This window comes from Schistocerca serialis, chromosome 3, assembly GCF_023864345.2.
Source record: "Schistocerca serialis cubense isolate TAMUIC-IGC-003099 chromosome 3, iqSchSeri2.2, whole genome shotgun sequence".
NCBI classification, from domain to species: Eukaryota; Metazoa; Arthropoda; class Insecta; order Orthoptera; family Acrididae; genus Schistocerca; species Schistocerca serialis.
In genome coordinates, this window is record NC_064640.1 from 860662241 (window position 1) to 860688924 (window position 26684).

General features: G+C 44.7%; 1 protein-coding gene across 1 annotated transcript in view; it reads left to right on the top strand.

Moving 5' to 3' along the window:
* The window catches only part of LOC126471272 (calcium/calmodulin-dependent protein kinase type 1-like), a 522524-nt gene that overhangs the window by 12454 nt on the left and 483386 nt on the right, over positions 1-26684 (top strand). The window contains exon 2 of the mRNA XM_050099391.1: positions 19962-20111. Coding sequence (XP_049955348.1) covers positions 19962-20111 — 150 coding nt within the window. The remainder of the gene's footprint in view (positions 1-19961; positions 20112-26684) is intronic.

Consider the following 26684-nt stretch of genomic DNA (forward strand, 5'->3'; position numbering starts at 1 on the left):
GGTGTTCGAGCATTTAACAGCTTCACAAATGGATGCCGCCGCAGCGCACAAACGCCCCCTGCCGCGCTCACTAATTCCTTTACACCGCTTGTCCCCGACTGCAAATATGCCTCCGGCTGCGATGGACTTGCCAGATCGGGCAGTGTTTGTCCCATTTTCACTGAATATTCTTCAATCGGGACTTCAACGACGACCATGTATACGTGTGACGTTACGTGTTACCCTCTTCTCCCACAGTGTATTACCCCGGACGACCGCCAAGTGTCACTGTCTGGGAAACCACTTTGTACCACGGTCAAGGCCTCGCCTTCAGAGACGTGGGTTTTCACAACAGTAGTTACTACAGAAGTTTTCCAAAGCTGTTTCACAGAGGAAGACCGCACTGCAGTTCCTTCTCTAAATCGTCGCACAAACGAAAAAATGGCTGACATCGAAATAAGTGTCCAAGGAATAGAAAAGCAACTGAAATCACTCAACAGAGGAAAGTCCACTGGACCTGACGGGATACTCGTTCGACCTATACTTGAGTATTGCTCATCAGTGTGGGATCCGTACCAGGTCGGGTTGACAGAGGAGATAGAGAAGATCCAAAGAAGAGCGGCGCGTTTCGTCACAGGGTTATTTGGTAAGTGTGATAGCGTTACGGAGATGTTTAGCAAACTCAAGTGGCAGACTCTGCAAGAGAGGCGCTCTGCATCGCGGTGTAGCTTGCTGTCCAGGTTTCGAGAGGGTGCGTTTCTGTATGAGTTATCGATTATATTGCTTCCCCCTACTTATACCTCCCGAGGAGATCATGAATGTAAACTTAGAGAGGTTCGAGCGCGCACGGAGGCTTTCCAGCAGTCGTTCTGCCCGCGAACCAATCGCGACTGGAACAGGAAAGGGAGGTAATGACAGTGGCAAGTGAAGTGACCTTCGCCACACGCCGTTGGGTGGCTTGCAGAGTATAAATGTAGATGTAGTCCGGAGAGATACCGTTGCCTTAACCTATTCCAAGTGCTGTAGTACATCAGGACAATGTTCATCTATACGTGTTTGTCAGAGATCTCTAGCCTGCCCAACCAACTAAGATGCCGCGTATTGAACTTGTATCAAGGGTTCACTCGCCAAAACTGAGATTTGTACTGGAGTACAAGCTTTCCGAAGTTCCTTTCCTCAAGGACACATTCAAACCCTGTTTTATTCGATTTCACGACGTGCAGTTGCTCATATCGTAGCGTTCAAAGATGGACCAACTTAAAATTTTAGGTATTTAATAATAACTTGTTGTTCAGTTCGTGTAATCGTTTCTGTGTATCTCCACAGGTCAAATTTGTAATAAATTCATTTTTGTTACTGGACGAAGCTGTGATTTCACGGCACGGCGACCTACACTGACGTACGTCTCGTTCGTTTTCGTCCAGACATAGCAACTTGGTCACAGGATTTGGTCAAGGCGTGGCAGTCTCTCTTACAATGCTTGCTGTAGATTGTCAACGTTCCAGAATGTTTCGTGCGTCCCATTTACCTAAGAGTTAACGTCTTCAGCCATTTTTCATTCTAATTGTTTAGTAATTTTCTTCCTACGCTTTACTCTTTATTTTCTCTTTTGGTGCACGCTTAGCTCGATGTGTTGCCTCTTAAACACGACCTTTTCGTGTACTAGTATATCTTCTGTTAAGGGAGTTTTCCAACTCTAGTGGTTCATCTACGCTTCTGCGGGCTATGGCTTTGCCTTGTCTTTGGAGAAGCACGCTTCAAGAATTTTCCGTATGTCGTCTGGTATGTATAATTCCATCAATTTTTTTCATTATTTTTCTTGCATGATCTTTCATTTTTCCATTTATTATGATATGTGTAATTTGGTATGTATGTCTCCTATTTTTGTCCGTTGAGGAACTCTTATTTATCCTCTTTAAACTTATGTTTAGAAACATCGATTGTTTGTAATATTAACTTTACATGTTGATATGCACGTAGATGATCCATGTAGTACACTCAGTGTTGTTGTACTGTCCTTTATATATGTAGTTAGCATTCTCATTTATAGGGCACTGCTCACCTAAGTATGTTCTGTATCCCTGTAATTTTAGTCACTTAGATACTATACTTTTACTTGGAATGTCCTAAAAATTTCATATCGTTATTATTATTTTCAGAAATAGTTAAGCGGCACTATATTTGCGCTCAACGTAAATTTAAGAGAGCATCTCCTTTGTTTCCTTACCAGCAGTTTTCAACTGTGTATTTTTCTTCTGTATGTAAGTAAGAAAGAGGTAAAATTCTCTTCTATGCATTGTTAAGAAGAATGAGGGCTGAATATTAGAGTTCACTAAATAAACAGACTACGTATATAGATTTTATTGCGTAATAACTCCCCGGTTAATATTACCATCATTGGTCAACTCGCAAGCAGTGTTAGTTAGCTCAGATTTACATTCCTCGTTGTGCGTTTATACTTACAAGATTACTATAGAGTTAACACGAGGTCCCTGGCGCAGTACTTCGCTGGTTCTCTTACAAGGGAACCTCCCCATCTCACCCCCCTCAGATTTAGTTATAAGTTGGCACAGTGGATAGGCCTTGAAAAACTGAACACAGATCAATCGAGAAAACAGGAAGAAGTTGTATGGAACTATCAAAAAATAAGCATAATATACAAACTGAGTAGTCCATTTGTAAGATAAGTAACATCAAGGACAATAACATTTCAGGAGCGCCGTGGTCCCGTGGTTAGCGTGAGCAGCTGCGGAACCAGAGGTCCTGGGTTCAAGTCTTCCCTCGAGTGAAAAATTTAATTTTTTATTTTCAGACAATTATCTGTCCGCCACTTTTTTGGGAGTGATTATCACATCCACAAGAAAACCTAAATCGGGCAATGTAGAAGAATCTTTTTACCCATTCGCCAAGTGTACAAGTTAGGTGGGTCGATAACATATTCCTGTCATGTGACGCACATGCCGTCACCAGTGTCGTATAGAATATATCAGACGTGTTTTCCTGTGGAGGAATTGGTTGACCTATGACCTTGCGACAAATGTTTTCTGTTCCCATTGGAGAGGCACGTCCTTTCGTCTACTAACCGCACAGTTTTGCGGTGCGTTCACAAAACAGACACTAAACTTATTACAGTGAACAGAGACGTCAATGAACGAACGGACAGATCATAACTTTGCGAAAATAAAGAAAGTAAATTATTCACACGAGAGGAGAATTGAACCAAGGATCTCTCGTTTCGCAGCTACTCACGCTAACCACGGGACCACGGGGCTCCTGAATACAAATTTTCCTTGATGTTGCCTGTCTTGCGCATGGACTACTCACTTTGTATATTTTGCTTATTTTTTTCATAGTTCTGCACAACTTCGTCCTGTTTTCTCGATTAATCTGTGTTCAGTTTTTCAAGGGCTGTCCACTGTGCCAACTTATAACTAAATCTGAGGGGGTGCGATGGGGAGGTTCCCTTGTCAGTATAACCTTCATGAGAGAGCATACGAAAGAATAGGACCAACGTTCTTCACCACGTACTCTAAGTAACCCTTATTTAGTTGCGTACTAGGTTTTCAAGAAATTTTCCCTCTTTCCAGTTCGCCTTCGGAACCATATTTGTAATTTTATTCTTTCAAAGTTCCTGAGAGATTCATGAGTAAAATGGAAAACACAATGTCTGTCCTGTATTTGATAATCTTCAGTGATGTGTTACGGCCATGATTGACTACGTCGCGCACTGATCTACTGTAGGCAGTAAAATCATTCGGAAAGAAATTATGCTTTTAGATAATCCACAGTTTTTCAGTGCTCTACCGGTGAACTGAAACCGATACTTAAAACTAACTAACCTAAGGACATCACACACATCCATGCCCGAGGCAGGATTCGAACCTGCCACCGTAGCGGTCGCGCGGTTCCAGACTGAAGCGCCTAGAACCGCTTGGCCACATCGGTCGGCTCCAAAAATGGTTCAGATGGCTCTGAGCACTATGGGACTCAACATCTGAGATCATCAGTCCCCTAGACTTAGAACTACTTAAACCTAACTAACCTAAGGACATCACACACATCCATGCCCGAGGCAGGATTCGAACCTGCCACCGTAGCGGTCGCGCGGTTCCAGACTGAAGCGCCTAGAACCGCTTGGCCACACCGGTCGGCTCCAAAAATGGTTCAGATGGCTCTGAGCACTATGGGACTCAACATCTGAGATCATCAGTCCCCTAGACTTAGAACTACTTAAACCTAACTAACCTAAGGACATCACACACATCCATGCCCGAGGCAGGATTCGAACCTGCCACCGTAGCGGTCGCGCGGTTTCAGACTGAAGCGCCTAGAACCGCTTGGCCACATTGGTCGGCTCCAAAAATGGTTCAGATGGCTCTGAGCACTATGGGACTCAACATCTGAGATTATCAGTCCCCTAGACTTAGAACTACTTACACCTAACTAACCTAAGGACATCACACACATCCATGCCCGAGGCAGGATTCGAACCTGCCACCGTAGCGGTCGCGCGGTTTCAGACTGAAGCGCCTAGAACCGCTTGGCCACATCGGTCGGCTCCAAAAATGGTTCAGATGGCTCTGAGCACTATGGGACTCAACATCTGAGATCATCAGTCCCCTAGACTTAGAACTACTTAAACCTAACTAACCTAAGGACATCACACACATCCATGCCCGAGGAGGATTCGAACCTGCCACCGTAGCGGTCGCGCGGTTCCAGACTGAAGCGCCTAGAACCGCTTGGCCACCGCTGCCGGCTCGAGTCCTCCCTCGGGCATTGGTGTGTGTGTGTGTGTGTGTGTGTGTGTGTGTGTGTGTGTGTGTGTGTGTGTGTGTGTGTTGTTCTTAGCATAAGTTAGTTTAAGTAGAGTGTAAATCTAGGGACCGATGACCTGAGCAGTTTGGTCCCTTAGGAATAAAAACCCCTACAGATCCTTGCGCTAGGGACTGAGTAAGGGTTCTGGACGTGGCTTTCAGAATGAGAGTCGTGCATAAAGTCCAGTTGCAGTATTTGCTGACAACCGACGCACAGGACCCGAATTTGATTGTAATGACTAACACAGATATTTCTTTGCAGAAAAGATGTCTTAGCCTCCTGTGACCCTTCGAAAACTCGCTTGATCAAACAAGCAACAACACTGTGATGTAAGCTATTAAAAAAGCGTCACACGGAAAGGTTTGTACAAAGCCGTGGTAGACGCGACATCTACGCAGTCCTGTCACGTTAATGTGACCACCGCCTATGTTCGAGATCAACGTGAATAACAACTAATAGAAGACAAGTGGCAGCACTAGCAGTGGAGGGTATATAAAGCATGTTGAGGAGATGCGGAAAACAGTGCAGTGTTTGTCATAATGTGGAAACGAAACAATTTATCTGACTTCCAAAAGTCATGATCACAAGCTTTCGAGCCAAGGGTGGAAGCATCTTCGAAATGCCTAAGTTTGTAAATTGTTCTCGTGCCGCCGTTGTTAAAGTATACCGTGCGTGGCAGAATGGTACCGTCCAAAACCGGCGCTGAGGCAACTGTGACGCACTACGGGCCTTAGATGGCAGGAGTGGCTGAGCGATTCTAGGGGCTACAGTCTGGAACCGCGCGACAGCTACGGTCGCAGGTTCGAATCCTGCCTCGGGCATGGATGTGTGTGATGTCCTTAGGTTAGTTAGGTTTAAGTAGTTCTAAGTTCTAGGGGACTGATGACCACAGCTGTTAAGTCCCATAGTGCTCAGAGCCATTTGAACCATTTTGAAAGATTTTGATAGAGAACAAACATTGTATTTACCTTAATAACGTTCAAAAGTCATCATATAAATATATCAGTTCATGATATCCATTATTACAAATTTACTCTTTCTGATGGATACACGTCCAGATCGTCGGCTCTCAAAATTCTGCCATCTCTCTCTCCACATCTACCACTGCTGGCGGCTCACCTCCAACTGCTCAACGCTACGCGCTGTTCACATCCAACCGCCCAACATTAAGTAGCGAATTCCAACAATGCTAACCAGCCACAGACTGCACACAGCACAGTCAGTGATTTTCATACAAAGCGTTACGTGGTGTTACCAACATAAAAATGTAAACAGCCTACTTACACGTTTAATGTTTCATTGGCTGTGGGATGTACGGCCATCGTGGGAGCGGTCGAGGTTGGAGGAGGGAGCGTTATGATCTGGGGAATACTTTCGTGGCATTCCCTCGGTTAGTTCGTCATTCTGGAGGGCGCATTGGATCAACACTCATACGCATCTATGCTTGGGGGACCATATCCACCCTTATATGCAGTTTGTTCTTCCTTTACACGATGGCATCTATCAGCAGGACAATGCATTGTGTCACACAGCCGCAGTGTCCTTCCGTGGTTCGAAGAACGCCAAGATGAGCCGACCGTACTCACCTGTCCACCAAACGAACCGGATTTAAATCCGATGCAGAATCTGTGGGGCCACCTCTATCGGGCTGTAGGTGCCGTGGATATTCAACCGAGAAATCTAACGTAGCTAGCCAAGGCACTGGAAGCGGCGTGGCCACACATCCATGTCGGTACCTCCCAGTATCTCACTGACTACCTTCCTGCACATCTCTTAACAGTTCGCGCTGCGAAACGTGGTTATTCCGGTTTTTGACAGATGGCTACATTAATGTGATTGAACAGTGTATTTATAGCTGTCCGAAGTAGTTCTACCCTCTAACGACACTTCAGCTCTAGATGGCATATTTTCCGAATACAATATGCGAGTGTTCCATTTGATGGAAGCACACAGTGGCAAAAAGAAATACATCAAAAAAAGTTTTGCATAACCCCCGTTCCCAGAACACCGGAAGATAGGCGTTGACTGTGAATATTTTATCACAGACACAGTCCCTTTGACTGTTCAGGCCGGCCGGAGTGGCCGTGCGGTTCTAGGCGCTACAGTCTGGAGCCGAGCGACCGCTACGGTCGCAGGTTCGAATCCTGCCTCGGGCATGGATGTGTGTGATGTCCTTAGGTTAGTTAGGTTTAATTAGTTCTAAGTTCTAGGCGACTGATGACCTCAGAAGTTAAGTCGCATAGTGCTGAGAGCCATTTGAACCATTTGATTGTTCAGAGATGTCACTAAACGCGCCCAAAGATGTAAACAACCGTGCATGAAAATGGCTCTGAGCACAATGGGACTTAACATCTTAGGTCATAAGTCACCTAGAACTTAGAACTACTTAAACGTAACTAACCTAAAGACATCACACACATCAATGCCCGAGGCAGGATTCGAACCTGCGACCGTAATGGTCACGCGGTTCCAGCCTGAAGCGACTAGAACCGCTCGGCTACACCCGCCGGCCCCAGCCATGCATGAGCAGCGCCTATTAGACGGAGGGGGTTCGACAGCCGATCAACTCCAGTCATTCCACCAGGAAGGAGGTACATGGCTCGTGTTGTCTGTAGTTCAACCATGCCTACACGGCCAATGCCGCAGTTCGATAGCGTCCGCATTATTACTTTGTGCCAGGATGGGCTCTCAACAATGGAAGTGTCCAGGCGTCTCAGAGTGAACGAAAACGATGTTGTTCGGACATGGAGGAGAGACAGAAACTGTCGATGACATGCCTCGCTCAGGCCGCCCAAGGGCTAATACTGCAGTGGATGACCGCTACCTACGGATTATGGCTCGGAGGAACCCTGACAGCAACGTCACCATGTTGAATAATGCTTTTCGTGAAGCCACAGGACGTCGTGTTACGACTCAAACTGTGCGCAATAGGCTGCGTGATGCGCAACTTCACTCCCGACGTCCATGCGAGGTCCATCTTGGCAACCACATCCGCATGCAGTGCGATACGGATGAGCCCAGTGACAGCGAATGGACCTCTCGGGATTGGCATCATGTTCTCTTTACCGATGAGTGTCGCATATGCCTTCAACCAGACAATCATCGGAGACGTGTTTGAAGACAACCCGGTCAGGCTGAACGCCTTAGATACACTGTCCAGCGAGTGTAGCAAGGTGGAGGTTCCTCGATGTTTTGGGGTGGCATTATGTGGGGCCGACGTACGCCGCTGGTGGTCATGGAAGGCGCCGTAACGACTGTACGATGTGTGAATGCCATCCTCCGACAGGTAGTGCAACCGTATCGGCAGCATATTGGCGAGGCATTCGTTTTCACGGACGACAATTCGAGCCCCCATCGTGCACACCTTGCGAATGACTTCCTTCAGGATAACGACATCGCTCGACTAGAGTGGCCAGCATGTTCTCCAGACATGAACCCTGTAGAACATGCCTGGGATGGATTGAAAATGGCTATTTATGGACGACGTTACCCGCCATCCACTCTGAGCGATCTACGCCGAATCGCCGTTCAGGAGTGGGGTAATCTGGACCAACAGTGCCTTGATGATCTTGTATGTAGTATGTCATGACGAATACAGGCATGCATCAGTGCAAGAGGACGTGCTAGTGGGTATTAGAGGTACCGGTATGTACAGCAATCTGGACCACCACCTCTGAAGGTCTCGCTGTGTGGTGGTAGAGCATGCAATGTGTGGTTTTCATAAGCAATAAAAAGGACGGAAATTATGTTTATGTTGATCTCTATTCCACTTTTCTGAACAGATTCCGGAACTCTCGGAACCGAAGTGATGCGAAGCTTCTTTTTGACGTGTATGTTACACATTTCAGTGAAAGACTGTGCTTATTAGGTCAAAATGCACTTCTGGTAACAAGACTCCCTTCAAAAAATTGGCTCTGAGCACTATGGGGCTTGACATCTGAGGTCATCAGTCCCTTAGAACTTAGAACTTCTTAAACCTAACTAACCTAAGGACATCACACACATCCATGTCCCAGGCAGGATTCGAAACCGCGACCGTAGCAGTCGCGCGGTTCCGGATTGAAGGACTCCCTTCAGGCCGAGTGAACGGTGTCCCACGTTTTTTCAGAATGTAGATCCCATCTGTGACTATGAGATACTGGGAGGACTAGAAATTCCCATCTACTATTTCTATTGTCCTCGATACGATTTTAACCGGAAAATTTTTTATATGTGGAATAGATGGAATCAGAGGGGAACAAATATGCTGAAAAGAGTGAATACTAAAAAACTGATACATCCAAACACTCTCTATCCCGGTGGAAAGGTGCAGTGCCCTGAAGAAATGTGATTTCTTTCTTTCGCAATCCATGTTTGTACTCACTTTTTTTCTATACAGTTGCCGGCCTGAGTGGCCGTGCGGCTCTAGGCGCTACAGTCTGGAACCGCGACTTCGCTACGGTCGCAGGTTCGAATCCTGCCTCGGGCATGGATGTGTGTGATGTCCTTAGATTAGTTAGGTTTAAGTAGTTCTCAGTTATAGGGGACTGATGACCTGAGAAGTTGAGTCCCATAGTGCTCAGAGCCATTTTTTTCTATACAGTTGGTTCAGAAGACTGCAGCAGCAGTCGCCAGTTACCGCTTATCCTTTGCAAAATAATCTATCAGGAGAAAATGAGTTTGTTTCCGAGAATGCATTGGCCATAAATTTCCCGGAAGGTGATATCGATTTCGCCTTCTCTTTGGCGCGGAGCCAGTGAGTTCCACCCATTCCTGTGACTGCTCGAAGTGGTGGACCTACGTCTCATCCAGAGCAACAAATCAGCTTACAAATTAGTTAGAGTCGTCATAAAACGAACGAAACATTGCCTCAAAATTAGTTTCCGCGGTTGCATTTGGTTTAGATTCAACAAATGCGCTATCCACCTTTCACGAGGTTTTATCGTAATAAGTTCTATTGTATACTTGAACTTGATACACCTCGTATAGCATTCCTTAGCTATTTCATACGTAATCAGGACATCCTTGACTTTTGGACGGGGTTGCAGTTGTGGGACGCCCTTCCAGCGACGTGCGACACGTTTGAATTCAGTCATTTTCTTAAATGCTGAAAGTGAGGCAGGCAAACTCGTCACCAATATTCGATGAATTTCCGTTGGCTATAATCCACCCAAGACAAAGAACTTTATGCCGATACGGTATTCCAGTTTATAGCTTCGAAGGAAGGGCGCTCGTGACCTCGTCTCATACCGCCCTAAAACGCTCCGTTCGTGAATCGAACAGGAAAGGGGGAAAAGATAGTCGAGTCAACAGCCATTCATAGTAAGGTGGCTTGCAGGGTTGAAGTGTACATTTCTTTCACTTATTTTTTTAGATTTCTGTGTATATCCACTTGAGCCGGCCGCGGTGGCCGTGCGGTTCTGGCGCTGCAGTCCGGAACCGCGGGACTGCTACGGTCGCAGGTCCTGCCTCGGGCATGGGTGTGTGTGATGTCCTTAGGTTAGTTAGGTTTAAGTAGTTCTAAGTTCTAGGGGACTTATGACCTAAGATGTTGAGTCCCATAGTGCTCAGAGCCATTTTTTTATATCCACTTGACCATTGTATTCGGCGTATTCCTATAAGTTAGAACTATCGAAATTCTCTCATGTGTTAGTTGCTTCTGCATAATTTAATTGTATTATTAATTGTAATGGTTACAACTGTTACGGAAGTGTGTTTCAAATCATAGAAGGGGAACTCAGAAACCGAATCAAACTGATTTGGACGATCTCCTACATAATGTTGTCGATATGGAGGGGAGGGGAAAGGAGAAGGGCGTCCAGACACACGTATAAAAAGATTACACCAACACACACGTGTCTTCGAAACAATTTAATTAGGAGATCATAACGCCAGATTCATTTCGAACTTCGTTGAAACGACTGAACACTCAAAATTAGATTAATTCCCGTTTCCGAGAATTCGAAGAAATAGTCATTTGTAGAATGAAATTTTCGCTCTACAGCGGAGTGTGCTCTGATTTGAAGCTTCCTGGCAGATTAAAACTGTGTGCCGGACCGAAACTCGAACTCGGGACCTTTGCCTTTCGCGGGCAAGTGCTCTACCAACTGAGCTACCCAAGCACGACTCACGCCCCGTCCTCACAGCTTTACTTCTGCCAGTACCTCGTCTCCTACCTTCCAAACTTTACAGAAGCTCTCCTGCGAACCTTGCAGAACTACCACTCTTGAAAGAAAGGATATTGCGGAGACATGGCTTAGCGACAGCCTTGGGGATGTTTGTAGAATGAAATTTTCACTCTACAGGAGTGTGCGCTTATATGAAACTTCCTGGCAGATTAAAACTGGCTGTGGCTAAGCCATGCCTCCGCAATATCATTTCTTTCAGGAGTGCTAGCTTTGCAAGGTTCGCAGGAGAGCTTCTGTAAAGTTTGGAAGGTATGAGGCGAGGTACTGGCAGAAGTAAAGCTGTGAGGACGGGGCGTGAGTCGTGCTTGGGTAGCACAGTTGGTAGAGCACTTGCCCGCGAAAGGCAAAGGTCCCGAGTTCGAGTCTCGGTCCGGCACACAGTTTTAATCTGCCAGGATGTTTCAATAGTCATTTCGATCAACCATTGTACAGGTACACTGATCAACCAGAACATCATGACCACCGACCTACTATCGATATAAATCCGTCCAGGCGATAGCAGCGTCACCTGGCGAGGAATGACTGCTAGTCAGACACGTGCACGATGCATGTATCATCAGCGAACGTGATGTCTGTCTGCAGAATGGGGGAGGGGCGCGATCTGAGGGCAGATTGTGATGGCCCGGAGGCTCGGCGCGAGAATTTCGGAAACTGCACGACATATCGGGTGTTCCAGGAGTGCTGTGGTGAGTGCCTTCAACACGTGCCGAAACTAATGTGAAACCACCTCCAGACGTCGTGGCCGTGGCGTTCGGCGACCACCCCTCATGACAGGTATCTGACGTCGTAGGCTGGGCAGACTAGTAAAACAGAGCAGAAGGCGAACTGTGGTGGAACTAACAACAGACTTTAATGCTGGGCAGAGTACAAGCGTGTGTGAAATGGGCAAGTGACTATCGGCACTAGACTTTGACGCAGTGGGAGAGCGTTGCGTAGTCTGAAGAGTCCCGATAGCTTCATCATACTGATGGGAGGGCGCGAATCCGTCGTCTTCCAGGGCAACAGTTCTTTGAGACCGGTACTGCGGGACAGAGACAAGCTGGCGCGGCTCCCTTATGGTCTGGGGAACATTCACGTGGGCATCCATGGCTCCAGTGGAGCTCGTGCAAAGCACTATAACGGCCAAGGAGTATCGTAAATTGGCTGCAGACCACGTACACCCTTCATGATGAACATATTTTCCGACGGCAGTGACATTTTTCAACAAGATAATGCGCCATATCACAAGGACAGGTGTGTGATGCAATAGTTAAGAGGAACACAGTGGCGATTTACAGTTGATGTGCTGCTCCCCTTCTCCCTCATCTTGGCAGATCTGAACCCAATCGAACACATCTGAAATCAGATTTAACGTGGCGTCAGAGCTCATCCCTCCCCCCCCCCCCCCTCGCGCAATTTACAGGAATTAGGTGACTTGTGCGTGCAGATGTGGTGCCAACTACCTCCAGTGACCTGCGAAGGCTCATTGCTTCAATGCCACAGCTCGTCGCGACTGTCATGCTTGCCAAAGGTGGACAAACCGGCTCTTATGTGGGTGGTCATAATGGTATGGCTCATCAGTTGAGTAATGATTTTACATCTTCATTAATCGGGGAGGCAGCCAAGTGAACAACATGTATGGCCAAGAACGTCGACTACTTGGTTGCCATTCTCAGTGCATGCATTGATTTTTGTTGTTTCGTGTCTTTTTGAGGCATTATTGACAACTCATTCGGAAAGTAATTCGTTTATGTACATGCTCGTATACTCTTCCTGAGCCCAACTTTAATAAAACCCTATTAGTACCTGCTGGTTGCTGATTGAACAATGATAAATTTATAAAATGCGTATAAAAGTCTAGAACTGTCAGAGATCCCCAGAGACTAACAATAATCGCATATCTTTCGTCGCTTTTTCATCTTCACTTTCCCTCAAAGGATTCTACTGTATTTTGTAAAGAAAAAAACTACATAAACGTAGTAGACACCGCAAATCCATATCACGTCACTGAAGTTTCAGTCAAGAGGAACAATGGTTCAAATGGCTCTGAGCACTATGGGACTTAACATCTGTGGTCATCAGTCGCCTAGAACTTAGAACTACTTAAACCTAACTAACCTAAGGACAGCGCACACATCCATGCCCGAGGCAGGATTCGAACCTGCGGCCATAGCGGTCATGCGGTTCCAGACTGAAGCGCCTAGACCCGCACGGCCACACCGGCCGGCTGGAACAGTGGTACTCGACAAAATTATAAGCGGCGGCAGATCAAAACAAGGTGCCTGACAAAACAAGAAGCGTCTGGAAGGGAGGAGGAAACGGAATGCAGCGTCTCTGGTTGAGGGGGTATGATATTTTGTTTCAGTGATTACCAAACCGACTAAAATTTACCAAGGACTTGGCAGTATGAGCCCGTTTATCGCGAAGATGTTACATCCCCTGTGGCCTTGATACATGCGCTGATTCGACTGGGAAGGGAGTCACAAAGCCGTATCCTCGCCTAACACAAAGCGGCCCACAACTATCGTCACTGAATCTTGATATCCTGGATGCTAGTACTGGGACAGACATGACAGTCGAGGATGCCACACTTGTTCTATCGGGGACAGGTACGGGCATTTCGCTGGCCACGTGAGTACCGCATAATCACGCAAACAGTTCATAGAGACACATGCCTTGTGTAGACGAGCATTATCCTGTTGAAAAATAGCACCACTATGGGGATAAAAGAAGGTTGTATACCTGGAAGAATCCTGGAGATACTAAAAGGTATCAGATAGATTATATAATGGTAAGACAGAGATTTAGGAACCAGGTTTTAAATTGTAAGACATTTCCAGGGGCAGATGTGGATTCTGACCACAATCTATTGGTTATGAACTGCAGATTGAAACTGAAGAAACTGCAAAAAGGTGGGAATTTAAGGAGATGGGACCTGGATAAACTGAAAGAACCAGAGGTTGTAGAGAGTTTTAGGGAGAGCATAAGGGAACAATTGACAGGAATGGGGGAAAGAAATACAGTAGAAGAAGAATGGGTGGCTTTGAGGGATGAAGTAGCGAAGGCAGCAGAGGATCAAGTAGGTTAAAAGACGAGGGCTAGTAGAAATCCTTGGGTAACAGAAGAAATATTGAATTTAATTGTTGAAAGGAGAAAATATAGAAATGCAGTAAATGAAGCAGGCAAAAAGGAATACAAACGTCTCAAAAATGAGATCGACAGGAAGTGCAAAATGGCTAAGCAGGGATGGCTAGAGGACAAATGTAAGGATGTAGAGGCTTGTCTCACTAGGGGTAAGATAGATACTGCCTACAGGAAAATTAAAGAGACCTTTCGAGATAAGAGAACGACTTGTATGAATATCAAGAGCTCAGATGGCAACCCAGTTCTAAGCAAAGAAGGGAAGGCAGAAAGGTGGAAGGAGTATATAGAGGGTTTATACAAGGGCGATGTACTTGAGGACAATATTATGGAAATGGAAGAGGATGTAGATGAAGACGAAATGGGAGATAAGATACTGCGTGAAGAGTTTGACAGAGCACTGAAAGACCTGAGTCGAAACAAGGCCCCGGGAGTAGACAACATTCCATTAGAACTACTGATGGCCTCGGGAGAGCCAGTCATGACAAAACTCTACCATATGGTGAGCAAGATGTATGAGACAGGCGAAATACCCTCAGACTTCAAGAAGAATATAATAATTCCAATCCCAAAGAAAGCAGGTATTGACAGATGTGAAAATTACCGAACTATCAGTTTAATAAGTCACAGCTGCAAAATACTAACGCGAATTCTTTACAGACGAATGGAAAAACTGGTAGAAGCGGACCTCGGGGAAGATCAGTTTGGATTCCGTAGAAATGTTGGAACACGTGAGGCAGTACAAACCTTACGACTTATCTTAGAAGAAAGATTAAGAAAAGGCAAACCTACGTTTCTAGCATTTGTAGACTTAGAGAAAGCTTTTGACAATGTTAACTGGAATACTCTCTTTCAAATTCTGAAGGTGGCAGGTATAAAATACAGGGAGCGAAAGGCTATTTACAATTTGTACAGAAATCAGATGGCAGTTATAAGAGTCGAGAGGCATGAAAGGGAAGGAGTGGTTGGGAAGGGAGTGAGACAGGGTTGTAGCCTCTCCCCGATGTTATTCAATCTGTATATTGAGCAAGCAGTAAAGGAAACAAAAGAAAAATTCGGAGTAAGTATTAAAATTCATGGAGAAGAAGTAAAAACTTTGAGGTTCGCCGATGACATTGTAATTCTGTCACAGACAGCAAAGGACTTGGAAGAGCATTTGAACGGAATGGACAGTGTCTTGAAAGGAGGATATAAGATGAACATCAACAAAAGCAAAACGAGGATAATGGAATGTAGTCAAATTAAATCGGGTGATGCTGTGGGAATTAGATTAGGAAATGAGACACTTAAAGTAGTAAAGGAGTTTTGCTATTTAGGGAGTAAAATAACTGATGATGGTCGAAGTAGAGAGGATATAAAATGTAGACTGGCAATGGCAAGGAAATCGTTTCTGAAGAAGAGAAATTTGTTAACATCGAGTATAGATTTAAGTATCAGGAAGTCGTTTCTGAAAGAATTTGTATGGATTGTAGCCATGTATGGAAGTGAAACATGGACGATAACTAGTTTGGACAAGAAGAGAATAGAAGCTTTCGAAATGTGGTGCTACAGAAGAATGCTGAAGATAAGGTAGGTAGATCACGTAACTAATGAGGAAGTATTGAACAGGATTGGGGAGAAGAGAAGTTTGTGGCACAACTTGACTAGAAGAAGGGATCGGTTGGTAGGACATGTTTTGAGGCATCAAGGGATTACAAATTTAGCATTGGAGGGCAGCATGGAGGGTAAAAATCGTAGAGGGAGACCAAGAGATGAATACACTAAGCAGATTCAGAAGGATGTAGGTTGCAGTAGGTACTGGGAGATGAAGAAGCTTGCACAGGATAGAGTAGCATGGAGAGCTGCATCAAACCAGTCTCAGGACTGAAGACCACAACAACAACATGGGGATAGGAGACACTGGATATCCACGACTGCCTTTGTGCCCTGAAATCATACGCGGTGGCTCCCCACACTGCGACCTCAGGAGTAACGCCACTGTGCCTCTACAAAACATTGTAAGAATGGGACCTCTCCCTACGTCGCCACCATACTGACCGAAGATTGTCATCTGGGGTAGTAGAGAACTACTGCGTACGCACGAGATGGTAATTCCCTATCCGGCTGCTGCTAGTCTCCGACCAACAGCGCAGCAAGACACAAGCTGTTGCAGGGAGTCTCGGATGTCAGACGCAGATTTGGAGGGGTTACATTGTTCTTGGTGCACACTAAAGCGAGCCTCCCTTGTGATCAGACATGGTCGACCGGAAACTTGACGACTAGTATGCTTGCTGTCACATTCCGACCCAATGCAACATCGGGCCCTCGTCACATCCGAATGCCCCACAAATCCGGATATTGCACGTTTCGACCAGACGACCAAATGGAAACCCACAATGAGGACCCTTCGAAGTCTGTCAGGTGCTGATAACGCTGTCTCACACGAGTGTGCAGCGTCTCCGTGCCCATCACACTGATCATTCAAAATCTTTGTTCACACCTCTTATATACCCTACCAGGCCTGGTAATAACATTAAAAATGAACAACACTAATGAAATCTGGTGGCCGTTCAGCCTATCACAAAGAATTCCAGTTATAATCATTTACATATCCGCCAATGATATGTACCAAGTTAAATTCATATCCGACCACGTCTTTTTGGTGCTTCCCTTTTTTTCAGATAGTGTAAGTAATTCTTGGACTTACTGGAAACTGTTAGCGATTTATAAACTTCAGCTGGTCCAAAAATGATCTGCGTCATGAACTGGACTTCGATCATTTTAAAAAAAGGTAAGTTTGAATGCTTCTCACCGATAATCTTATACTCCTCCACCTTAATTCGTGGCCCCGGACTATCGCAGCAGCTTTACCAGCTTTCACAGTTGCAACGCAGTGCTTGTTTTTATGCTTGGTGCTTTTTTTACATGTTGAAGTGAGCAGTGCCTAATTTCTTTTGGGTGTATTAATTTAATTCTTCTTATTTATTTAAGTTCCTTGTAACTGTCTCTGTGTGTGTTCATTTCACCCCACTTAGTTGCCGTTTCCTTACGAGGGTAGCTGTAACAATCTTCTTTTAAATTAGTTCTTGTTCTTGTATCCTTCTTGAGTATATTAGGCTAAGGTCTCTCGTGTTTAACAAAATCTTCTCGAGTTTCCAGTTGCATCGAGTAGTAAAATTCCCACGAGATTTCGCCAGACAGCTCTTCGGCCATTGCCAAATGGTATCTGACAGCAGTGTCGTCGATGGCCTCGTCTTTGTGTACCCTCACTACAGACAGTGAAGTCTGCGCTAATCACTCCATGCCAAATAAGGCCATATCTACATTCGCCATGGTCAGATTAAACGCCCTGTCTCGTTGCAAGCTAGTTTTTCATTCTGATTTTAATTTCAAGGGCTTATTTTATTGGGATACCATGTGGATAACAACAGAGATGTCTTCAGATGCAGTTGGGTGTCCATTTTTTGTAGTATGTTCTGCCAAGGCTTATTTGCCGGGATATGCAGGCATAATCACATCTCGTGTTCTAGCCAGCTTTGTTCTACGTTACAACGTTATAGCGGCTGCACTCATAGGGTGTCTTACGTACGCAGCGCCTTCTGAGTCCTGTATCATCCTTCACAAGCCTCACGAGTTCCCAAATCTGTGCTACGTGCCTTAGGATTGATTTAATACTGTCTTTTCACAAGCCGCCTAGTGTTGTCCGTCAGATACCCACAAAATTTTGTATAAACTGGTGAAACACAGTGTTGCACCATCTGCAAACGTGTGTGGTCATGGATTAAAGATATCGGAGAATGGAAGACTAAGCATTGTGAAATTAAGACAATAACTTTACTGCGAAATAAAAAGCTACCAAAATAAAGACACTGTTGTCAAAAGTACACAATTTTACTCATCTGTGCAATAAAAATATTAAATTCAATTTTCGCCACTCAATGTAGTGTAATATACACCAATTCTCCTTGACATGCAATGCTCAGTCTGCTGGAGACTTTGCTGTTCAATCTAGTCCCACTGTTACACTATCTGATCAGATGTGGGCGAACGCCCTTATGTAATGTGAAATTGATCACTAAACGTGACGAGAGGCATACCCTCTAATATAAAAGGAGGTGGGGAGTATTGTGTTGTCAGTACAGAAGCAATAAAAGCAGAATATGTGGGTGAGGAGAATTCAGCGATGTCGAATGTGGACTACTCATTGGATGTCGCCAGAGTAACAAATCCATCAGCAACATATCAGTCTTTCCTGTGACGACGTGACGTAAATCTTCTTGAAAGAGAAACCTGTCGCCGAAATGTTGGCAGTACGTTGGAAGATATTATCCCAGGTCACGGGGTCCCCAGTTAGATTCCTGGCTGGGTTTGGGATTTTCCCTGCCCAGGGACTGGGTGTTTGTGTTGTCCTCGTCATTTCATCATTATCATTCGTGACAGTGGCTCGATTGGACTGTGTAAAAAATTGGACTGTGCAAAAATTAGGACTTTGGACGGGCGCTGATGACCGAGCAGTTGAGTGCCCCACAAACCAAACATCATCATCATCATGATACCGTCCCAGAAAATGACCAATCCGCTACCCTGTTGAACCTGTGCAGCTGTAAGTCTGCACATCATTGTTACCTGAACCCTCCACACTCTTCTGCGATCTTTAGGCTTCAGACAAACTCTACATTTTTCGGCGAAAATAACCGGTCGCCGTTGATACAAATTCGATTCCAGGTGTTCCCCTTACACGCCATCTTCGACAGCCACAGTCTTGGGCAGTTTCTGCTGTTAGCTATAATGGACGCCTAGAGATAAAATTGATCCAGTTAAGACGGTTGCGCCGGCCATTGTGGCCGAGCGGTTCTAGGCACTTCAGTCGGGAACTGCGCTGCTGCTACGGTTGCAGGTTCGAATCCTGCCTCGGGCATGGATGTGTATGATGTCCTTAGGTTAGTTAGGTTCAAGTAGTTCTAAGTCTAGGGGACTGATGACCTCAGATGTTAAGTCCCATAGTGCTCAGAGCCATTTGATCCATTTTTAAGACGGTTGCGTACTGTTTAGGTCGACTCAGCCGTCCCAGTTGCCTCCAATAAGGCAGTTCGCTTACATTATCCCCAAGATACCGTGAGTTACAATTCTTAGGTAGCAGTAATCACCTAGTGGTTCAAATGGCTCTGAGCACTATGGGACTCAACTTCTGTGGTCATTAGTCCCATAGAACTTAGAATTAGTTAAACCTAACTAACCTAAGGACATCACACACATCCATGCCCAAGGCAGGAATCGAACCTGCGACCGTAGCGGTCTCGCGGTTCCAGACTGCAGCGCCTAGAACCGCACGGCCACAGCACCTAGTGGTGGTGACCACGGGCGACGACTATGAGCCAGATCTTTGGCGTTTGAAGTCAAACAGTAGCGGTTGAATGTTGGAAAAGTATCACTGTGAAATACTGGAAAGACAGGTTTGCTTTTTGCTCCATTACACGGGTAGAGTTATAAGGAATAACTTCTTGTGGTCAAAACATTAATAAGAAAGGAGTTTCTGCGTCAGTAGCCTCAGTAAAATAACTAACTAAACAGGTCACGAAACATGTGCGAAACATTTTTGAGCAGTTTACGGGATGAGGCCATAGACGACACGGCAGTTAGTTACCACTTGAGAGTAAACGAGGAGCACTCGGCCGAAAGGTCGTGGTAATTGCCCTTCGTGATGAGACTGGAAACAGGAGAAAGTTTTGTTAATTCGTGTAAGAACGAGACCGTGTATTTGTTTTCCTTTTCTTGTGCTCTTGTGCTTATATACTCATAGTTGTGAAAAATGGCTAGGGACTGCTTGTTGTGTGTGGGTGCGGGAGAAGTGGTGAGTGTTTGCAAACGGCTAGAAGCTGCGTTGGCTACTGTCGACAGGCTTCAGGATGCTGGCCCGGCTCCCGGCGGCGGTGGGGCGCCCGGCAACCCCCAGCTGCCTTCGCCTTCGCCTGGCCACTCTGACGCTGCTGCGCCATCCGACGCGTCTGGTTCTAACCGCGCGGCTGCCCCAGTACGCCTGAACAACAGGTACGAGGCGTTGTAGACGTCACAGCCAGCACGAGTCGCCTCGCCTGTTGGGGCTGAGGCTGACCTTCACGGAAGTGCTGAGAGAGTACAGAGGGCAAGATTGCCGGTTTCTGGGAGCTCCAGCTGTAGGCGGGTGATTCGGTATTCGAGGGAAATGTCGGTCCAAGAGTAGAATCCAGAGGTTACTGTATTTATTTTTCAGGTTATCTCGTTCGGCGGCACCGTGGAATATCTATGGAATGAGCATAGGCCGTTGCGCGTGTACTCAACATCAAACCGGGCCAGTCACGTGATTTTGGGACGACACAACTGCTCTTCATTTTGCGGTAATAGCGAAATCATCACACGTATGCGCCGTGTATTATGAACTTTTCTACATGTTCGAATTTTCTTCCGGCAGCTATGGTGAAGTATTGCCATTGTTGCGGATGTAGAGAGATTATGTGAAAGGTGAACCAGTTACTTTTCATACGCACGTACAACAAACGTATACTCGTAAATGTCATATTGCTACGAGGCACTTCATATTTTGAAAAACATCGAGACACGACATTATAAAGTCTTGTATTCTAGACATAATTTCTGCGATTTTCTGGCCATGTGATAATTTGCGTGTGTGTTCGAGTAAACTGTCAGTTAGTGGATACAATTGGTGCTATGTTCATATGCAGACAAAATTTATACGTGACAGTCTCATTAATTTACTCCAGTTTACACAAATTCTCAAACCCTTGTGCGTATCTATGTATTTCTACTTGAGACAGTTTGCTACACAGTGTCACTGTATCGTAATCAATTAGAACATAGATTCGACAATATGGATAAGGACAGTAGGAAACAAAAACTAAAAATATTCTTGGATGTCACTTCTTATCCCGTTACAGAAAGAACGCCAATAAAGTGGATTCTGAGTTACGATACTGTGGCAAAAAAGTACAATACCATTGCTGTGCACATCTTTAACTCCAGTTGCTGGTATCAAATTGTAAAATTCTCCATAAAACGCGTATGCAAAGTGTGATGTAGTCAGTCATACGACCACACCGCGGCCTGCGAGATCGATCCGCGGGATGCGATTCTCTCGATAAAGGGAACAGAAGAACGGCTGTGCTAGCCAAAGAGTACACAGCCAGTCGCAGTACTTATCTTCGCCGCGAGGCCACTTCATGTGTAGCAGGAGTGTAGTGCAGTTGTGCCAGTCTACAGTTCGTAGCCGCACTCAGTGGTCAGCCAGCGCCGATGTCAGTCATCGTCTGCAGCTCAGTCATTGCTGCCATCCAGTCTTTGTAGCCCAGTTGTGAAGTTCTGTAATAGTACTACAGTAAAGTCAACAGTACTAAGTTGGCAGTTATAAACAATTCTGCGTTCTGTCATGTCGACAGCCAAGTTAGTCTTCAAATTCACCGGATTCGACACTCAAAATTACGAGAGATTAAATCGTCACTGCAAAATTTGTGACTTGTAAATTATGTCTTCCTGCAGACGTCTAGTCGCGTCTTCTATAATTGTGAACCAACAGACCATGGACTACAACAAAGTTAAGTAATAAATACTTTCCTATTTTGTACTCCTGCTAATTAATTGTGTTTTTCTGTTGTTGCTACCAAGCAGTCTTGGCATAGTAGAACCCACGTTCCACCTCCCTGGCTACCTCATATTTGATACCTCAGGTTGATTGACTCGGTTATGGTGGAAGATCGAGAGCCACCACAAAGTTTCACTGTTCTTCTGAAGCTGATCCATATGTAGCCAGCGAATTAATAACGCTCAGAATATGCTAAGAATTATACGGGCTAAATTGGGCCTTGCCAGACTCAAGTGGCTTGATCTTCAGGGGATGTTGCTGGAAGAATTCTCGTTCTACGCATCGGAATGCTCACCCCCATAGATGTTTATACTCTAATGGCGGCTCAGCCACTGGTATTGAAGGCGTAGGACGCAGCTGTCTACATATGTGGTTCATGTCAGCGGTGACCCCTGTCGCATCGCTTCGCTTCGTCGACTATGGAGTGGAGAACACTGTTAGTCCTGTGGATAAAGAGCTAGTGATTAATAACATCGTTTCATGGAGCAGTTGCGGTCTTCCAATGGAGATGGGTGGAGAACTTAAACCAGGCTCTCGGTTAGTTTTGCGGCTATCTCAGTTGCACATATATTGACCTAAACTATTTGCTGGGAAGCTATAGAACCCCAAGTTATGTCGGGTATGGGGAATACACAAAAACAGCTTCTGTGGTAGCAGAACATGTGTGGCGAGCAGATGTGAAATTCTTGCGATAGAGGGCCACTTCTGTAAAAACGCGTAACACTTCTGTATGGTACTCCCAACCAACATAAGTAATTCGCATACGTGGACTATGGACGAAATGGAGCACAGTTAGAGGAAAGTTTCGTAACTGTCACTAATGAAGGATAATAAAGCCCACATAGTGCTTGCAACAGAAAACTGGCTTACGTGAAAAGATAAGTAACGCTGGAACTTTCGACTCCGAATGGAATATGCAGAGCGGGTCATCTAAGCAGTTAGAATCAAATACTTCTGAAACCGTTTCATGTGATTTTATTTTCATTCTGGTGAAAATTTTAAGAAAGGTATAACTAAAACGTGTAGTTTGAAATGTTAATTATAGTAATATTGGTATCAACTACGTGTTTGTGTAATGAAAGTATAGTAGTAGTCACTGTTTTGGCTTATCATAGTATTGTCGAATGGCTAAGGTAAATTTTATGAACGTAGAACAATGAAACGTCTGTTGTAGAATCAGTGACTACTGGTATTGAAAGAAACGTCTGAGAAAACAGGAATAAAATTCGGTAACACGAATGACGAGTATCTGAGCATCCAGCAGCAAACATTAAAGAAGACCGTCCAAGAACATTGTTGGGCTCGCTCGCATTAGCTGAGTGTGTGCAGTGCAGAATATTAAAATGTCAAAACATCAGCAGTGGTGGAGGTTCAGAGGAATACAACATCTTAATGAGAAAGGAAAGCTACACAGAGAATAGAATAAACATGGACGTGAGACTAGCAACAGAAGAAGCATTTAATACTTCTGAAATCAAACATTTTTCTGTTGACTTCAAAAAAATCGACGACTGTTTGTAATACTATGTAAACTCAGTCAACGGATCAAAATCATTCGCAGGTTGATAGTTGACTATACCGGCAGCGAAACGGACGGAGCGGGAAGAGATTTTGTCGTGTCCTATTAAAACGCACAATCCTTGCATTTGCCATAACCATTGTACGAAAATGTAAACAAAAGCTGACTTAACCACACTCTGTCTCGGGCGGTGACAGTCGTTCTGTATCACGTAAGGAATTAGTCCCAGAAAGTCGAAATGTGGGCGTTCCGAGACGATTCAACGAACAACGTACGTCTCGCATGATGCCAATGACGGTAAAATTCAGTCTGTATGGAAACGTTCCGACAATTCTGCTCGTGCACTATCCGAATGAAATATAGAGCTTAAAATCATACTAATTCGCTATGAATCCTACACCAGACATCATTTCGTGGCTTCCCGAATGTGGATGTTCGTATAGATGTAAAATAAAGTAGTGAATAAACAAAAACGGGGCTAAATGTATGTGTGCAGTAAAATGATGTGCTATAGTTTGCATCTATATTTAATACCTATATTTTATCCACTATTACAGCGTTAATTATACGGTTTTCAGACCCCCTTGAGAAAAAAACTATAGCAACCTTGTTTCATCACTTTAATTATAGTAATGCTGTTAAACGTCTGCGTATTTACGTGACCGCCAGCTGTGGGTACTGATGTTGCAGCTCTTTAATGATCTACTAAATTATTTCTTGGGCTGTGTTACAATGCATTAAGCTAATTGTAAAAAAAAATAGGCAGTATTATCCGTTAACATGAATTAGTAACTTACGAACATCAATGTGACTAATTCCAGTTACTTCGTTAACGACATACATTAATATAAGGTAAGTGCACTATTCTTAAGGATTTACAGAGGAGAAAAATCATAACAGCAACATGCACAACACAGTTTTCAAAGTTATTGGACGCAGCTGGTGTGTGTGTGTGTTATGGTGGTGTTTTTTTTCAACTGGCTAAATATACTGCGTATCATAATCAATATGATATATATATATGTATATTCCTACAAATGTATTTGAAATGTAAACTCTTCGACGCCACTGATTCCCTCGAACTGGTGTTGCAGCAGACAGTTCGGTACTAATGGGCTCAAAGAAAACGACCCTGAACATCGGCCCCGATCTAGGAAAATTTGTGCTTAATGCGTTGTTAAAACCATGCGTGGGCATTAAACTACGACGGTAAGAAGAAATACTTTTGGCTTGGCAGTGAAAGATTGTGTTTTAGGCATTTTGCGAGATATTTCCTTCCATCCATTTTTTCTGTAGATTCGTTACTGAACTGTTCTCGAAGACCTGTAATTTACACAAATTCAACTGTTATAACGTTTCCGTTGGACGTAAATCGATAAATCGATGTGCAATTATAAATTCCTGCGGGCGTGAGAATAAGTAGAAATCGGATGACATCAAAGGTGATGAATGGGATAGACATTTGAACAATTCGAACTTCAAATCGCTGTTTTCTTACTGCGAAAGCATAGGTGCATAATAGATCATTGTCTTGAGGAGAGATGATTTCTTGCTTCGGTTAACGAGACCTAATCTAGAGAATGTCTTCGTCCAACTAGTCCAGAAGAGGTGCGTAGTATTTGCAAGTATCAAAAAGAAAAATAGCCAGAAAATATTGGCCGTAACCTTTCTGACATAAAATATAGAATACGTGTTTTATAGCACAGGGCCAACGAATTCTCCCCACAGATGTGATTGGTGTTCCGTTTCTGGTGGATCTACGATTCACCTACAGTAACAAAACGGAACATGAAATCAGTGAGATCATTTTTTTAATGGCTCTGATGTCTTTCTGAATTCTTCCTCTCATTTGCATTTGGACCGATGTCAACAGATGAAGCACCCATATTGCACAAAACTTCCACATAGTTAAATGTTACACTTTCCAAATTTTTCTAGTGCTTTAGGTATTTCACATACCTTTCATTTCAGATCTTCCAGTAATTTATCGCACACTTCTTCAATGTTTTTGTCTGTGGTCCCAGTTTTTAGACATCCTACATGCAAATCACTTTCACGAGAATTATAGAACATATTAATCACTCGCCCATTTCCTAGCTCTTGAAAATGAAGTGATTCCCTATAAGCCTTTACAAACTACACATGAACTTCTGTTGAGGATAATCCGTCCCAACAAAGGCAGTGTGACAGCAGTATATTTGAATTTATCCATTTCTACGTAACACCTTCAATATGACTCATTCAAAAAAACTTTGCATATAAAACTACTTGGCATATAGCTACAGGGTGTCCCAGAAATGTTGGGACAAGCTTAGAGGGGTTGTAGAGGATGCCGTGATTAACAAATCGAGGATAGGAACCCCTGCCCAGAAACAGCATCCAACGAAGCTACAGAGCGTCGAAATTATAGGTGCCGGCGCCTTGCACTAGGCTAGACCTTCGGCTGCAGCATTTTGAACACAGATAGACCGTAGGCGGAATGTCTTGCAGTGTTGTTTGTTGTTCAGAGATCGCAACTGACTGCGACGGTCGCCTGTGGAGAAGATGGAGCCAGCCACTTTGTGCACAGGTCTTGTCTCCGATGAATGCCTGTTGTCTTGACGAATGACTGTTTCGGACGCGGGTTTCCGTCTGCAGTGTGTTTTTCTCCTGTATACCGAAAAAATTGGGGATTTTTGAGGGTTCCAAGAGAAAAAATAAATTGTACGGGGACCCGTGACCTGAATCGTCATCCACTAAGGCAGCGGAGCATCGCATTCATAGCAGACAAGACCTGTCTACGCAGGGGTTTGCTTCATCTTCTCCCTTGGTAATCGTTGCAATTAATCGCGATCACTACTAACAAACAAGTGTACAAAATCACGTTTGCAGCCGAAGGGGGGGGGGGGGGCTAATGGCAGATGGCAGCGCCTATAACTTCAACGCTAAGTAGCGTCGTTGGATGACGTTTCTGGACAAGGTTTCCTATCCTCGATTTGTTCCTCAAGTCATCCCCTATAACCCTCGGAAAATTGTCGCAACAATTCTGTGACACCCTGTATAATTGTCATTTGACTCGCATTATTACTGTGCGAGGTGGCAGATTTTCCTTATCACTTCGTGCGAACAACAGGATGGTTGATATGATGTCTGTTAGCACTCGTCTTGGGTTCTTCCGCCGACAGTCGTTTGGCGATTTTCTGCAGTTTCGACTGTAGGAGTGGCTCACATGGTCAAAGAGCCACTCACTAAGAAAGCAGGTTGAATCTTTGATAATGCTAGTCACTCGTGCTTGCGAAACGTGAGAAAAACTACTAAAGGACCAAGAGGTAGCACATAAAGAAACGTCTGTGAATGCCTCAATCATTTTATGTAACGGGATGGTTTCACTGAAAAGGACTTCACCTTCCCCAGCCTGTATTATCCGGGCTTGTGTTCACAATTTGATGGCTTCATCGAAGACGGTGCCTTAAGCCCTAACCTTCTATCA